This window comes from Eurypyga helias, unplaced genomic scaffold (assembly GCF_000690775.1).
Source record: "Eurypyga helias isolate BGI_N326 unplaced genomic scaffold, ASM69077v1 scaffold50405, whole genome shotgun sequence".
NCBI lineage: Eukaryota > Metazoa > Chordata > Aves > Eurypygiformes > Eurypygidae > Eurypyga > Eurypyga helias.
This window is the reverse complement of record NW_010254330.1, coordinates 1-17,350: the sequence shown is the minus strand read 5'-3', so window position 1 is coordinate 17,350 and position 17,350 is coordinate 1. Positions and strand designations below refer to the sequence as shown.

At 40.1% G+C, this 17,350-nt stretch overlaps 1 protein-coding gene across 1 annotated transcript; it reads right to left on the bottom strand.

The window, feature by feature from the left end:
- Nucleotides 1–7,535: 7,535 nt before the first annotated feature.
- On the bottom strand, nucleotides 7,536–16,120 carry MFSD8 (major facilitator superfamily domain containing 8). Its single transcript, XM_010152931.1, has 11 exons — nucleotides 15,997–16,120; nucleotides 14,935–14,978; nucleotides 14,104–14,344; nucleotides 13,687–13,800; nucleotides 12,386–12,530; nucleotides 11,819–11,877; nucleotides 10,604–10,712; nucleotides 9,375–9,509; nucleotides 8,907–9,010; nucleotides 8,551–8,810; nucleotides 7,536–7,782 (listed from the first exon to the last, which is right to left on the bottom strand). The coding sequence occupies exons 1-11, from the start codon at nucleotides 16,118–16,120 to the stop codon at nucleotides 7,567–7,569; spliced, it is 1,551 nt and encodes a 516-aa protein (XP_010151233.1). The 3' UTR covers nucleotides 7,536–7,566.
- Nucleotides 16,121–17,350: the final 1,230 nt, after the last annotated feature.

The window sequence follows — 17,350 nt, the reverse complement described above, 5'->3', positions numbered from 1 at the left end:
CCATTCTATGATTCTATGATAAGTTTAAAAAACCCAATACACCTAACACCAAAGCCTGCCAGGTGTTTAACTGGCCTGCCTGCTGTGCTTTCCATCTCTTGTTTCATGTCACCCAGTCAGCAGTCACAAGAGTAACTTTCTTTGGTCTACGGACTTAGGAAACACTAAAAATACAGTACTAACTTCCCCTGCAGTCTTGTGTTCTGTTATCTTCTGGAATAGAATTCGTGGGTCTTACAGTCCCGTGTCTAGCCCTGCTGAAAGGGGAGGAGATGGGATTATGAAGAGGATAATTCCAGAGGTGCTGAAGTCTTGCTGTAGTACCGGTTTTTGGATCGCCTGTATGTTAGTGCAGCCATCATCGACGTACAGTACCGTTTGAAAAAACCCAGGCGTTTCCTCGTGGAGGCTCACCTGCCACGTTAAACACGTATGACAAAGTTACAGTCTTCTCAGTTAAAAACGGTAATAAGCTCCTTTTCATTCCAGGGACATCGTATATGCCTTGCACTGGAATCTGCTGTTTTGGAAGAAGAAAAAAGGAGTGAGAGTGTTCCGTTTTTTCCAATAATTGTTGGAAGGTATTATTTTCACTTGAAAATATTTCTGCATTTGAATATTCCCACTAAGCAGCCTTATGCAGCCTACGTTGCAGAAGCCTGGGTTGTTTAACGGGCTCACAGTTACTATCAGAATACAGACTTAAGTTGGTAGCGTGTATCAACCATGTGTTTTGGACCTGCGAAGCCTCCTTTCATACCAGGACAGCATGCGCTTGTGGATTTAGACCGAGCCAGGGTAATGCTTAGCATGTGTAAGGACAATCCTGGGAAGGCCAGAGCCATCCAGTACTTCCTACAGTGAACTGAAGGAAAAGCTGCATCCCCTCACTTGTTTCCCCAGTTCCTCTTGGACAGACCTTTTCCTAATTTGTCTGATTATTTTCCTAGAAAACCTGGCAATCCTGAATCGCCACCTCTGCTGTTGGATAATACAAACTGTTCGAAAGTTATGGCACTGGATAGAAACATCGCTGCCAGTTCTATGCCAGTTCAAACTCCAAACTGTGCTCCTTCTGTAAGTATACAATTCAGTGGAGACTGAATTCTTGCTGGGCAGCAAATATTGCTGTTTTGTTTCAACTAATGGAATCACATTTTTATGGACATAAGCTTTTATTAACCATTTGTGAGCATCTGACTAGAAATGTTAGCTTTGAGTTCAACTGATTTTTGATACCTGTATTTAAGATCATCTAAAAAATCAAAGTCCTGCAAAACTTTACCACAAATGACTCCTTGGACCATAGTTTGGAAGTTGTTTAGTTCGTGTTAAACGGCACGCTCTCCAGCTCGGAGGTTGTCGTGCACCCTCAGGCCTGTGTATCAAACGGGGTCACAAAGGATACTGGCACTTGACGCCGCTGTTCTGGAACAGTCACGTGTTAGTGCATGTAAAAAAAATGTGAGTATGTAGCTATGTATAGCCAACAAGGCCTGTGTGCAACTTCATCTTTCCAAGCCTTCCTATTTCAGAGGCATCCCCCACTCGCATCTTTTCACTGAGCCTTGAATCTTAAATACTGCCTAAGACACCACCCCATCTGCCATTTCTGTGACTATGGGAGGAGGTATCGGAGTAGTGGAACTCCTTCTTGTAGAAGCAGGTGTTCCTCCTAGACAGTAGTGGTGGCGTCCTAAAGGCCTCTGATGTTTGCTCCTCTGTTAGCCTTAATTCATCACTTCTGTCCCTCTGAACCTGTAACAGACTGTGTGTGCTGTAGGAAGTTCTGTTGATGTTTAATATTCTAGTTCACAATTAAGGGCAATGTCTGTTTTTGTCAATATAGGCCAGGTGGTCATCTGAATGAGAGCTGATTTATAATCTAACATGTAGTGAACATCTTCCTGAAGATGGACAGGGTTTTCTGACAGTCAAACAAGCAAAAAAGGGGTTTAAGCAGATAGGTTTTTCCTGCTTAAGGAAAGTGATTCCTTTGTGTATTAGAAGTATTAGAAACATTGTCATTATTCTGAGGGTGTGAGACAACATCCTGTGTGTTTTTTTATAATGTAATGCTGTTAGATGGAGCATACAGGGTAAATCTGGCTGTGTGTATGAACATTAAAACAGGTGGTAATTGACCACTACAGGTGGTAGATAATCTGTTGGAATAATACTAAGGCTGCTAATACTGTCCAATTTGGGGTTTTAGGTGGTGTCGTATGAGAAGTCTACGTTTATGACCAACACTGCTGAAACCACGTGCTCCTCTGTTCACCAAACGGAATGCAGTCCAAATTCAGCCCAGCTTTTAAAATCTGTCTTTGTGAAAAACGTTGGTTGGGCTTCTCAGGTGAGACATGAATACTGATGGTGGAAGGAAGGCCGCTCTTTTTCCTAGTAAACTTGAGATACATATTTCTAAGTCACTAACTTTAAACTTCATTTGTGAGGAATACATAGAGTTGTGCTCTGCTACAGTAAAAAACTGAAAATTGGCATGTGGAAAAGAACCTTCCCAATAAATACCATGGCCAAGTACGTGAGGAGAAGAAATGACAAGTATTTCAGTTTCATATCACAATTTCCCTGTGATTATTCTCTGTTTCTATAATTCTCTAGTCTCTCTTTGTGTCTTCTCTCATTTAAATCTGACTCCAGCAAAAAAACCAAAGCTGTTACACTTCTGTCTGTTCACAGATGTAGATGTAAAGGTTTCATGACACAGTGATCTTAACAGAAATGTGCTGGATCTTTACAAGAAGAATGAATTTGCCTATACAACAGGAAAAGCTATATCCTTATTTCCTCTGCTTTTCTGTGGGACCAGCTTTAGATTTATCCAATGGTTCTCTGCAATCCAGATAAAGTAAGCTTCCTGTCCTAACAGAAAAAGGTTGCTTTATATGTTGTAAAAACTTCAAGATGTATGTAGCTGTGAACTCTCACAATGGGCCTTGGAAATGATTCTTATTCCAGAGTAGTACACATGCCACTAAATATAGACAAATCTTTATCTTTGGAAGACTGACCAACATAGCTGAGTCACTCAAGCAAATCTGAAAAACTTTCAGCTGCAGTTATTACAGAAACTCTCAGAATGTAATCTTGTATTTTGCATTCTCAAACCATAATGCAACTTCTCTCGTTAGCTGACCAGCGGAGCAGTATGGGTTCAGTTTAATGACGGATCCCAGCTGGTAGCCCAGGCAGGTGTTTCTTCCATCACTTACACGTCCCCAGATGGCCAGACAACCAGGTGAGTGCATTACTGCTGTAACAATGGATCTGTGTACTGTCGGTTCATGGCTGTTACATAGATGATGAACTTGAGAGATGCTATTTGTTTTGTGCTGTAAATACTAAAACTCAGCTTCTCAGCCACTCTCCGTTGATAGCTGTTTCTCTCTTATATAAGCTGTAGCTTTGGCCTGAACTCTGGATAACGAATGGATTAAAAGCTGGGAATGCATCTGCTGCTTGGTCTCCAGAGTATAGCTACTATTCATGGACAGTATTTAAAAGAGGGGGGGTGAGAAAAGTAAGGTCTTAATACTCCCCCCCTGCCCCAAGACCCTGGTAGATTAGAGAGAGAGTGATTCAACATTGATGCATAGATTTGAAGTGCTCAGGGGAAGTTTTGCATGTGCTTCCTCTGTACAAAGTTTGAGACAGTAATATACAGTCTGTTCGGATATCACTGCAGCTTTAGAAGATACCTTCTTAATCCAAAACACTTTCTCAGTTAAAAATGTTAGGGAGTAGGGGCCTGGATTGAAGTTACTGAGCTTCAGTTAATGTGCCTAGATAGACACTATCTACTTGAGGTGGTGGTTTGCCTAGTTACAGCCAAGTTTTGAAATAATTACACTGTCATGAAATAGAACAACTTATTTCCAGCATCTAAAGTTTGTGTGCTATTTGCCTTTCTAGGTATGGAGAAAATGACAAGTTACCAGAATACATCAAAGAGAAGCTGCACTGTCTGTCTTCTATTCTCGTCATGTTCACCAATCCAGCTGGTGCTCAGTGATTAAAGCAAAGCAGGTGTCAGGACAAGAGCTTAAGCAACTCACTCTGACTTTCAGGTGATGTGACTGATCTTGCTCAGCTTATGCAGAAAGTCTTCCAAAAGGTGGTAAAAAAAAAAAAAAAATAGGAAGGGTTGCTCTGTTTTGTGTAGCAAATTGCTTGTAAAGTATCTTACAACACGTTTTTCACCAAAATGATGGATAAGCTTGCTCAAGCAAAACTTTGAGCAACTTTGTTCTAGGTAGCATCATCTTTTTAGAAGTAATCTGAATCTGTTGTATTTTTTCTTCCCCTACTGCTTACTCAGCACCACCAATCAAAGAAAGTATGTCTGTGCTGTTGAAGGGTTGGTGTTTGTAAATAACATATATTACTTGTAAGACAAATATGTGTAAATATGTATATGTTTTATAACTGTCTGTTTTTATTTTTGTAGCAGCAGCTTTATCTTCCCTGCACAAGCGTTTTATAAAAAAAATAAAAAATGCAGTGGTAGTTGTCCAGCTCTGCTTATTTCTCATGTGTAAGGGATGGTTTAGCGAGAGCCCTCTCCTCTGAGTATGAAACTTGAATTGTAACAGGAACTGAGCTGCTCCCTTAGGGCTGTGTGAAGCTGGAGGAGGAATTTACTTGTAGTCTGCTGAACTGAAAAACTGCTCTGGGGTTTGTATGTTCAATATTTTAACTCTGGCCTAAAGCTGACTAAACCAGGAGCACAGGTGCTAGGAAAGCAGACTACACCCACTGTAGGAACGAGTTCTGTTTGTTACTCGATAGGAATTTATTACCTTTACATACTGTGACCTTGTCTTACACTTCATGAATCACACTTGTAACAGTCTGAAGGAGCTTTGTTTCTTTAAGGGTTTTGCTTCAAATGTGCTAACACTCCTGATGGTGCTTATACCTAGAGATACTCCACCTTCTTTATGTGGTAGAGAGGCTGCAGTTGAGTGGAAGAGTGGGATCTAAGAAGGTATCAGGGGGAGGGAGGATGGAGAGTTTCAGAGGAGCTGACAGTGGTTTGCACTTGTGCTCTAGGCACAATAAACAGCTGTCCAGCCCTCAGGAAAGAGGTGTTCCAATACAGCTCTTCCAAATCCAAAATAGCCTTGACATCAAGTCACATGTTCATCTAGCTTGTGATATGGGCAATTTTGACCTTGTCATGTCCAATCAAGGAAGTAGCTTGCAAATAAAGACTTTCACACAATGACATCAAGAAAGGCATACAAGTCACTTAAAAAAACCCTTAAATGATTCTCCAAAAGGATTTTTTTTTTTAACTGCCCTTCCTGTTTATAAAGTGTGCCTTTGTGAGTGGACCCTAATCCGCAGCTGAAATGACTGCATGGTGCCATAACAAGTCCTCGATAAACCAAACACTATGCATAGCGCTTCTGCAGACTCTAAGGTGTTTTGGATAGACCTGCACCTCCAAGCCTGTGCACATGCATGCTGATTTCCTAAATGTTTTAGTACTCCAGTCTTAAATTAACTGACTTTTAAAGTAGCAAGTCAGCCTGGACCAGATGTGGGTCAGCACCGTGTGTGAAATACTTGCATCGTCGACTACTGATTATCTTCACATCAGACATAGCAGAGGTTGATGTGCAAGCCCAGTACACAACCAGTTGAAGAAAGCCTGGGAGGGCAGAAAGGCATAACTGCGTAGAAAGAACCAGCAGCTAGCCTGTAAGGATGGGTGCGATTTCAGTGCGCTGCCCAGAACATGCAGCAGAAGCCCTACCTGTGAAAACAAGAGTGTGTTTTCTGGGCACGAGAGGAGGATAAGCCACAGTGAGTGAGGTGTAGCTTAAAGCACAGCCCCCCTCGGAAAATAAACACAACTCTCATGGCTGAGTAACTTCAACCCTTACTTTCTGATTTTAATGATGATGTAATTATATTAATATGCATGGGCTACCCCTGTTTAGGGACATTGTGCATTCTTCAGGTATTCACTGCAGAAGAACAGACCAACCTAGTTTTATCCCTAACCCTTTATTTAAGCTGCAGCTAAACTAATTCCTCCAAGCATTTTCTCCCTCTGGAGGTGGAAGTTAGTTAGCCTGAAGAACAGCAGTAATAAACCCCCCAGAGCACCCATACTTTCAGCACAGACTGAGTTGGAGAACAAAATCCTAACCCTGTTACCCATTTTGAGAACCCTGACATTTCTCAGGTCTCACATAACACCAATTTCTCATGGCTGAAGTAACTTTCAGTTGTTTGCAGTCTTTTCACCACCAAAAATACACTAGTTCTAGTACTATTATGAATTAGCATAGAAAAAAATTATAAAAGTCCTTTCTCACAACATTTTGTGATTCTACAGCAGGAAAGCATGAGAGAGAATTAAATTTCTGCATTCCCTTCAGTCAGTACTGAAAAAATAACCTTTTAATTCAGTAGTCTTTTAGTGTTTGAACAATTGATTATGTAGGAATACATTACATTCAAGAAACTCAGTAACTATCAAATATTAGACACATTAAGTAGCAGCTACAACTGTCATACTGCAGTTATTCCAGCTTTTTTTCACAGTAGTACGGAAACAGATAAAACAAACCCACACAGGTGAGCGCAGCAAAGGAAAATCATCATCTCACTTTTCAAAATAAACACATTGATTGAAACATTGTAAATTGCTGTTTCTCATACCATATTATCAGAAAATATAAGTCTATAAAGAATAGTGACCTCCCAAGGAGCCAGTTTCCTCCTTTTTACTTAACACTGGTTGCTCAGCACCGTTCATTCATTCTCACAAGTGACAACGAAAGCGTAAACGACCCCGCTCAGTACTTCCTTCTTGTAGTGCGGTTAAGAAAAGCTCGGCTGAGTTCACCTCGGCGCAGGTTACCTTTCTTGCTACAAAAAGGCATCAGCAGAAGAAAAAATTGCACATAAGGTTCAGTGTAGTCAAGGAACAGCGCCTGAGGCTGTGATTTTCAAGGGCTCTTACCCAACTTCCCACGTAAACTGCTTGTGAGGTAGGCACCCGCCTTGGGCTGCAACTCTGTCACACGTCACTTGCAGTCCTGCAGAAGACGTAACAGTTTTCAAGGTGAGGCGTTTTGTATCAGCTACTGCTCCCCAGCCAGCACACGGAAGGTCCACTCAGGTAGCCATGTTTCCACCCAAAGTACATGCCCCTCAACTAATCTGCTAGTTCCAGAAGCTCATAATCCTGATTCACAGAATCAAGACATTATTTCTTTTACTTCTTTCTGGAAAGGATGCACATAACCTGTGACCTTCACAACACACCTTAGATGTGCCATCGTATCGATCGAACTTGCCCACATCTCTTCCTCTGCTGCTACAAAGGCAGAACGCAAAAGCTCTACTGCAGAGGTGTAACCATGAATTAGGATATGAGCAAGTTAGGTGTTCTGTCAATGTGTAAGTACAGGTGTACAGTTCTTAGCATACGGCCAACAGGTCAGCAGTTAGGTACTCCTCATTAAAAAGCAGTAATAAAAAAAGTAATATTTCTGGTTGGTTTTACTTTTTGTAAATACATATTTAAGAATTCTCTTCTTGCAACCTTCCGTATCTGACAGAAAATGCAATTAGTCTCTTGTACACTATCTCCAAGAGTAAGAGAGAGGCTACAACTACTCCACAGATCAAGCTAAATGCCCAACGTGGTCCCAGGTGGGTGTATATTTGGCTGACGAAAACAGGCCCAAGTATTCGTGCTCCACTTCCAGAGGCAGTTAGCCATCCCATGTAGACACCCTGCAGGAGATAAAATGCTCACATTAGTGATATAGGAATTATTTGGCTTGGCCATAATTCCCACCAGTTATCCTAATGTGAAAATGTAGAAGTGTTTAAGCAATTGCTTATCCTTCTAAACACATTCAGAGACGGAGTGCTTTGTTTCCAAGAGTACTGCGCATCTTCTCCAAGCGTTAATTTGAAAGCTCCACTGGACAACACACTCTGCAGCTTTCTAGTAAGGCGGCGTTCTGGCTCAAGGCATTTAGGCTCTTACAGCAAACTGTTACGTGGAAAAAATGAGCTAAGTGGTGAAAAAGGAAGAAACAAACTCCTTTGTTAGGCAGTAATAGCAGCTTGCATTGTATGTTTCACCAGCGTAAAATATCAGTGGCTGGGGGTATCACAGCATTTGTAGTCTTCATATAATAGCCTGAGTAAGAGGAACATTATTCCATACTGATATTCCAAATATAAGATTGGTTGTTCCAAAAATGACTCTTCCAGAAGCGTCATGAAAGTCACCAGCTTTGGGCTTAGCGGTTCAGAAACGTTCATGCTGTAAGATTTGCCGTAAATTGCAGTACAAGCCTTGCGTTCTCATTCCTCTAGGGACCTGCCTTGGATTTAAAAGAAGATTAGGGTTCCTGGAAACTTCTGCCCTGGTTGAAACATCTATCATTTGGCTAATGACAAAAGGAATTTTAGCTAGCTCCCTCATTCTCATAAAGAGGGTGCAAGTCCTGGGGAGCAAATGAAAACAATCTGTTCAGGCATCGTGCTTACCTGAGGCTTTGGTCCTAGAATCTTTGAGTACAAAGCGTAGGACATGACATTGCACACTGGGTAGCCCAATCCTATGAGTACGTTTGAGCTGATATACTGGGCCAGGTAGATCACAGGTGTGTTCAGGCACCAGGACTGCGTGATAGGGCAGCCTACGGGTTCCGCTGTCTGGTTGGATGGAAGCTGCATTGCTTGCAAGCTCCAGAAGGGCAGGAACATTTCCACGGGAGCTCTTCTGGGAATGGAGCTATTCTTTATTTCTGTAAAAGTAAGTGATGCATGCCAATAAGAAAAAAAAATACAATTAAAAGCTTTCAAAAAACCATGACGATAGTTTAGTGTGACCTGAATTATACCTTGCCACTGGATATTTGGCAGTTTTTTCCCCCAAGGCAGTAAGATGAAGAATCCAACCAAGACCACCAGTAACCCTCCATGGAGTATGGCACGCTCACCGGTCCTATCAAACCATGAAATTACAGTTAAGTACATCATTTAATTAAAAGTCATGAAGGTGCTAATGACATAGCCCATCAGCCGGCTGAAAAGATGCCTGACCAAAACACCTGCAACAAAAACTGCAAAATCACAGTAAGTTAAAACCTGCTTTCCTTGTGATTCAAAGGTAAAGACAGGCAAGGAAGGGAGTTCCCTTAACAGAATAAACAACCACCACAGCATCGTGGCTGTGTCAAAATCAGAGGCGCTTCAGTATCACAGTAACCCCAAATTCCTTAACGAGTAAAAGATTTGAGTAATGCAGATTTGACCTGGCCATAAACTTCTCACACGTAGCCAAACTGTGGTAAACTCCCAAAACTTACTTTTTAGACAGCGTTTTAACCACCATGAAAACAACAACTGATTCAATGCCAACCACACTGAGGATTATTCCATTATAAAAAACGGCTTCTTTCCTGGTCCAGGAATACATATCCATTGTCAATGGAGTCACTATACTAAAGAGAGAGAACAAAGTGGCATTAAGTAAAAAAACAACTTTTACACAGCCGTTTCCACACATATATTGCCCCAAACACCGAACACTGGTACAGAAGCCTTTCCTCCTGTCACACGTATCAGAAAACACAGGCTAGTTATAAACTAATTCTGTCATGCACCATCTAGTAAAAATAAATCCACTGGACAAAATTCACAGCTGCATTGCACCAGTCACACTCTGGAGCATCGTTAATCTACTTCATGGAAATATGATGGCATTAAAGCAACAGTAATAGAAAAAAAATTAGAGGCCTTACGAGTATAAAAATAATAAACATTTAATACTGTCCCAGTTTTAACAATCAACCAGTCTCTAGGAACTCAATTTTCTAAATAACACAATTAAGACAGAGAGATTTTGTTAAAAAATATTTAAGTTATGTTAGAGCTCAAGAAAACTTATAAAATACACCTTACATTCTCAAAGTATTTTATACATTTCAAAAAGGAAGCATACTTCAGTCTGAGGTAATGTTCTTACGTTTTACTTATTTTTTTATAGACTGAAAATTTGGAAGCAAATAACATTCCTCTTTAGGTTAAAAAAAAATGTATTTAAGAATACAATTGCTTTAACTACATCAAACAATTATTTGCACCATTATTGAAATCATTGTTGCCAAGAGTTTCACTGGAGCTTTTGGAGATAATCAGAAGCATACAAAGACATTACACAAAATTGAAATACAAAGTATAGAACAGGGGACTCAAGTGAAGACTTTTCTCTGAAGACTTTAGGTAGTCCAAGTCACAGTACCTTTTTTTTTTTTTAAACACTTAAAAAGTTGAGGACATGGGTTTGTGTCCATTCAAAAGCTTTTACACTAATGTTTCATATACTACAAACTGTATGCCACATATTTTCAGTTATTACTGACCTTTAATCCGTTACTCTGTATCAGTATACATCAATTTGATTGCTTATGGTTTTGGACTTCTAGCTCTGAAGAGTATGGTTAAGCCAATGAGTACAACAGAAAAGCCTTTACAAGCACACCCACTCTAACTACGTTGCAGGTCTAAGTATCGTGAGAGAAAAAGACAGACTTACGTTTCAAAGACAGCAAACACAAACAAGATGACAAAGAAAAGAAAATTGATTGCTACCACAGCAACATGGTCAATGTCTCCTTCTGCCTCCTGATCCAGAACAGCACTTTCTGCAACAGAAGAATAATCTAACTTGCAAAATGAGCTTTTCTGTTGGTTTATTTCCCCCCTCCTCCCCCAAGCACAAATTGCCAACAGTAACGATTTCCTTAGTCTGTTAAATATTTAACGCGCAGGTTGGTGGGTGGATAGGCAGTCATATTTTGACAATCTTAAGTATAATGTTTTTAAATCAAAATGGAATAGTTGAAATTTCAGTTCCTCTGACAGTGAGGGGAAGTGATTTCCAAACAGGTTATACCATCTGTTGTCCCACTGTAATGCTGGGACTGACAAGTCCTGAGTGACGGAAAAATGGGCAAACTTCTTTAAATGTCTTCACAATGGAAACCAAAACACTTTCTGTTCCTCTGGCGAGGGTGAGAGTACACAGCAGTAGAATTCTCTGCACTACCACAGAGCCCTTGTTCCTCTGACCTGGGCACTGCAGTTTCATACACAACCACCGCGTGCGGTGTGCACACACAGCTCCCGTTTTAAAACGGAAAACCGACACAATAATGAAACTGGTGACCTCCATAGATTTAAAAAGAGGTTTAAGATCATCTTTCATCCACTTTTTATTCTTCAAGTGGAAAGGATACTCACAACATTTAAAAAAAATTGAAGGGTGTATGTTGAAGATAAGCTGTTGCACTGTAAGTAGCAATCACTGCACTCCAGTCTCAAACAACCTCCTTACGCCGCATAACACCTCTTAATAAAATACCGCATGTGAAAGCTGTTCTGCACTAGCAGTATTACTCAGCACGATACAGAACAAAAGAGAAGTATGACTGCAGAGTAGATGGTCAGGGACATTTTTTCATGTCCATATTTACTTGTCTTTTGGAAGGGACAGTTGCAGGGTGAAAATCTGGAAGGATCCATACAATTTATTTCTTTTTTCCTCTCTGCTACCAGACAGCACTGGGACACATACGGCCACAACATGACTACAAAGCAATTTCTGGACCAGTTAGAAAAAGTGGTAGCCTAATTTCCACTTGGATTTCCCGATTCATCAGACTTCAGAATACTTCTAAATACTTATTTATCGTAACAGAGCACTTCAATATTATCATCACAGAGTAAGTTTTCAAGAAAACACAGATACCTTCTCCTTCAAAATTGATACTTTTGCACTGCCGACCCATGTCATCCACTCGATGCTCTCTAGAAATTCAGAACTGTTTTCATTAATACACATATTTATTTGATATACGATTGAGTCAACTTTCTATTAAAATGTTTCTAAATGGAATAATCTTATATTCTAATTATTCCCAGCTCCTTTAAACATCATCTGTGTAGTCTGCATTTGACTGCAGTCAACACCACAACATTCAAGAAAGGAAATATACTAGTGGGAGAGTATCACATATCCGTGTGCATCTCTCCCCTCCCCTTGCTGCCACAAACTGGATAATGCGTAACAATCCCCCCTCCAGAGTCTCAAAGGAAAGACACAGACAGTGAGAACCCTACAGACAAGCTAACCTTACTTCAGAGAGAAAACAGACAGAAACCATCAACTTTAAAACTCTATCAAGGCTAAGCTCATCATCTAACAGCCCTAGCTTTTTTCATCAGTTTACATTCTAGCCGTAACATCACTACAATTGATTTGTAAGCAGAATGAAAAAGGGATGTATTAAAGGGATGTATAAAAGGCATGTATTACCTGAATATGGCAAAGATGAGAATAATATTAATGACTCCTAAGAGAGCTCCAAATAAAACTGGTGCCGTATACATGTTCAGCTGAAGCTCAATTAATTTCCATGTTATTCCTTCTTCTCCAATAAGTGTAAAACATGTCTGAAAAACTTAAAAACATACGTGTATTACAAAAATATTGAGAATAATTAAGAAAATATTAGAACTCTTACAGAACAAACACATAGAACTGGGTAAGTAAAGTTGTTCTAATGGCAAAATAAAATCTGAATGTTATACCTGTCAAACATTTTACATTTTGAAAATCCTGCTCTAAATAAACCGATGCATACCAGTGGGACCTCAACTAGCCAGAAAGCTACTTGGTTACACACAAATATACTGGATAAGTAACAGCGTGACACTTAAAGAACTGGAACTGAACTCTGAGTGTACTGATAGCTAATTTTCTTGGCCGTGTGCAGACAGCTGATTTAGTCTTTTTCCTCTTCCTCCTACACAGAAAACCTTGGTCCTAGGACTGGACTATCCCTCCTGCTAAGGGCAAGCTAGAGGGGAAAGGGTTTTTTTAATTAAAATTTAAATTGGTGGAGAGCAAAAGACCCCAAGATCAGGTCATTTGCTTGCTACTGTTAGGAAACAGACTGAGAATCCCTATCTAATTAGGAAAGGGAATTAGACACTACACCAATCACACAAAGAATGCAGATTTTTTTGTTGCTGTAGTGCTGTTGATAGAGCATTAAAGGATCTAGTAATAACCAACCAGGAAAAGAAAAACTTTCAGCCCTAAATGTTGACCTCATTATATTACCATACACAGAGCACTTCAGCTCTACTAATTGGATAATCTTAATCTCCAGATATAGAAGACAAGTAATCAGCAGAGGCTGTCTAGGACAAAATTGCTGGTCTCTTTTTACCACACCAGACTAGTCTAACGCATTTGTCAGGAGCCACAGTTACCCCTGATCAAACACCCCTTGAGCTCTTTAATCCTTCAGGTCTCTGTAATACTTGTGCTGTGTCTTAAAATCTTTGCCAATAGGAAGTTTTTGTGACCATCACTACAAGATCAGGAAGATCTGTTGGATGTTATTTTCTGCATAAGGCAAGGTGAAATTTTCAGTCATTACTGGAAGGTGGAACCATCTGCACGAGTACAGTAATGTTAAATCCCCTTCTCCATCAATAAAGCACCATGGGTCATAGACTATTAAGTGGGTACTGGTACCAGGCAGCATCTTGGAACTTGCTTTTATCTTAAGAAGTATTAGAGAAGTGAGGAAGCAAGACATGCTTTACCTGGTCCTAATATGAAGCCAACTGCTTGGCAGGCACTGGTATTGGCCATGGCACTTGTTCTTTCCGTAAGAGAAGTGGCACCTGCAATATACGATCGAACTACAGCCACGTTTCCTTAAAAAAAACAAAACCAAGGAAGTGTTAGTGTAAATACTAAGTTATATTCTGAAATTATCCAATTATATTTTTTTCCTTATTTTGCAGGAAAATAAAACCCATCACCTCCTCTAGTATTTATACACAGCTGACCAATTACACAATTTTGTTATAAACCAGTATTGGCCGACTCTTTGCTTTATTAAATAATAAGTTATCATTCACACAATGATAAATTTGGTACTAAAATATCACATTAGCTATCTTACACAAGACCCAGAACTTAATGATTTTCAAAAACATAAATTCTGCTGTGGTTACCTGCTCCAAATCCCACAAGAGCGCGTGCAGTCAGCATGTAGTATTTGTTGTGTGAATGAGGTACATGGACGTAGGCATAAAGACAATTAGCAGCTACTGAAATAGCAGTTGAAACGACGAGCGGTTCTCTCCTTGGCCTGTAGTTGGACCACAAGCCAAAGAGGGGAGAGGCCACCATTTGGCCAATGCTGTATGACGCTATAATCCAGCCCAAGAAACTTGCATCTGCTGTTGGATCAATCTGCAGAAACAAGTTAATCAATTCTATGGGTGAAGTATTAGAGTATTTTATATCAACAAAACATTTTGGAACCAGTACCTGAAATACCCAAGATGCCACACTGTAATTCTGAGGTTAAATAGCCCTGTGCAATACAGTGTAACAAAGACAGGGAAAAAACCGAACCACACACTCTCCAGGAACATGGGCAATTCCGTTTTGAGTATCAAAAAGGTTTGTGTGCAACTTCTACCCTCTGCTTCCTTTTTTTTTTTTTCTTGCAGACAAGCCTTATGTATTATGTTTTAACACCTCAAATGAATTGAGATAAAGAGATTTTATTGATTCACTGTCCAAGAAAGCAGTGACATTCTATTGCAAAACCAAACACTTCTGGATGATGATGATGCACCTTTATCAACTCAGGACACCAACTGACAGATTTTACATGAAATAATGAAAGCTGTCTAAGCGGATGGCAAAGTAAGTGTCTTCTATAACCACACATGTCCCTTTACTGTTTCTTTTCCTAAACAAAACGCCACGTTTTGTATTGCATACTTTCTGAGCAGGAGTTTTCTGTTCTTATTAACAAAAATATATTTACAAACCTTTTGGAGATACGGCCACACAGACATAATTACAATTGAGAAACCTGCAATGCAGTAAGGACATAACTGAAGTTACCTTATTTGCCATGTTTATCAGCAACTTACTTTACTGTAACAGTTATTACATTCTTCTGCTCCCAAGCGTCTTACAACCTAAGATTGTGCATCAGTCTGCCACCTCAAAAAACCCAGGTATTGCATACTTGTTTAAGGAGTGATAACTCCTCCTAAGAGGAGGAGCTGTTTTTAAAAGGACATTTTATAGGTGTGTAAACCCTAAACAAAAAACCTCTGTGATAAGAATATTGATGCATTAAGCAAACTGTGTGGGATCTTCTCCCAGTGGAAAGAGAACAAGGTGCTCAGAGTAAAAAAAAAATTGATATACTGAGATACCTGTATCCACTTATCAAAGTAATTTTAATTCCTCACATTAGAAAAAAAATAATCACTGAAGTATCCTATGATTTTCAGGACCATTTCTAGGTCCACAGAAAATCATCAGAAGTCAAAAATCAACACAACTGTCATTTCTAGGGACAGTTATTTACGAATGAAACAGTAATTTGTTCTGCAGTGGAGAGGCAAAATCCTGCAGGAGAAAGCAAGCTCTCATACACATTTTTAAACAGATAACATACATTCCCACAAAGATCTTACCTTTTAAGAACTTAGCATTATTTCTATTTTAATTCCCTAAAAGTTTCACTTTGGATGATGAAAGTGTAATCTTTGTTTTGTTTGGTTCTGAGCAACAACCTTACCGCCACTTACTTCCCTTTACCTCTAACTATTACAAAGCCATAAACCGAAGATTTAAATAATAGGTCATTTAGTCTGAAAGCAGAGCATAATTTAACTTATCTTACTGAAGGCAACTTTCTGTTTGATTTCTTAGTCACATCTTCTCTTTTGAAGAATCAGAAAATGCACCTTTTTAAGGTTATAAAAGCACAATAGCATTAACGACCTATGTAGTTGAAATCTAGAAACCCCTAACATTTTCAAACCAAAATGTATTCATTAAGCAAACAACATGGAAGTCCATTTGTGTTTACTCACCCACACTACTGAGAAACATAGTAAGATACATAATCCAGATGGATCGCCACCTGCTCTTATAATGCTCTTGTGTTTCCACAACATCCCTGGTTTTGAACCAAAAGTCAAGAGAGAAAGAAAGCATTATTGGATCCGCTTCTAGTTTTTCCCACAGGACACACAAAACATTTTTCACAAAAAATCTCAACACAATTGTGTAAACTGTTATGCGGGAACAGACTTCCACACAACAAAGAAAACAAAGAATTTATTTTAGAAGTAAGGTAGTTTTTCACCAAAAATTACTAGAATGACAAATGCAAAAACTAACAGAAATGCTGTCACATACCACTGCATTCAAATGTTACATGAGAGATCTTTATCTAGAGAGATCTTCAATTCTACAGTCTCTTTGGATAGGCATTTCGGAGCACAACAGGTAACACGCAAAGGTTCCAAGAAACGCGTATTAAACCATAAAACCCCAGATGTCCTCTCAGAACTGTGACTTTAAAGCAAAAAAAGCCCCAAACATGAACAACTATTGACTAGACTAAAAGGTACGGCCAGCCTATTCTTACCATGAGAAAATAAGCATACAGTGTAAGGTGTAAAAAATATTGCTGAAGATTGTAAGGGCTGCAAAAATATTTTAAATGAAAGTTACAAACTTTGTGACCATTAAGTTCCTTTTCAAAAATTCGTAAGCACTTCTGAGCACTTTTTCAGAAGCAAGAACATTTCAGGGTTCTTCACTTCTCTCGGTATTCTAAACATATTAATCTCTCTCCAAGAGGTGCAGACCTAGGTTACGTATGCCGAGCATAGTTTATGAACCTTGTTTATACAGCTCACGCGCAGACTCCGGCATAGCTGCAATTTTAAAGCTAATTCCACAGCGCAATTTGTACAAGTATTTCTTCAGGAATGTTTACTCCATTGGAGCGTCCCGGTCCCACGATGCCGTAACCGCACAAACCATGTTTGCCAGTGTACGTGGTTACCCCGCCGCCCAGCACGCACGGGAAGCGGTCAGTCGCACGCGTGCTGTGCGTACGCTCCGTTCGGCACGGTCAGGGTCTCAGCGGCATGGAGCGGTAGGCTCCCGGTACGCCAACGCCCCAGCCAAGGCGGCGGCAGCCACCCCTACGCATCCGAGATGTTTTCCTGACAGAAGGAAAACCCAAGTGACAACTGCTGCCCACACAAGAGTGCTGCTAAATGCCTGCGCTTCAGCACCACAACAGTCCATTTTTGTGGGTTCTTTTAATCGAATTTCCCAAGTAAGTGCCCCTGTTTTCTTACAGAGAGCAGCGGCCCCTGCCGCGCCCCGTTCCCGGCCCGACCGAAGGGTGACCGCCGATTCGAGACCCCA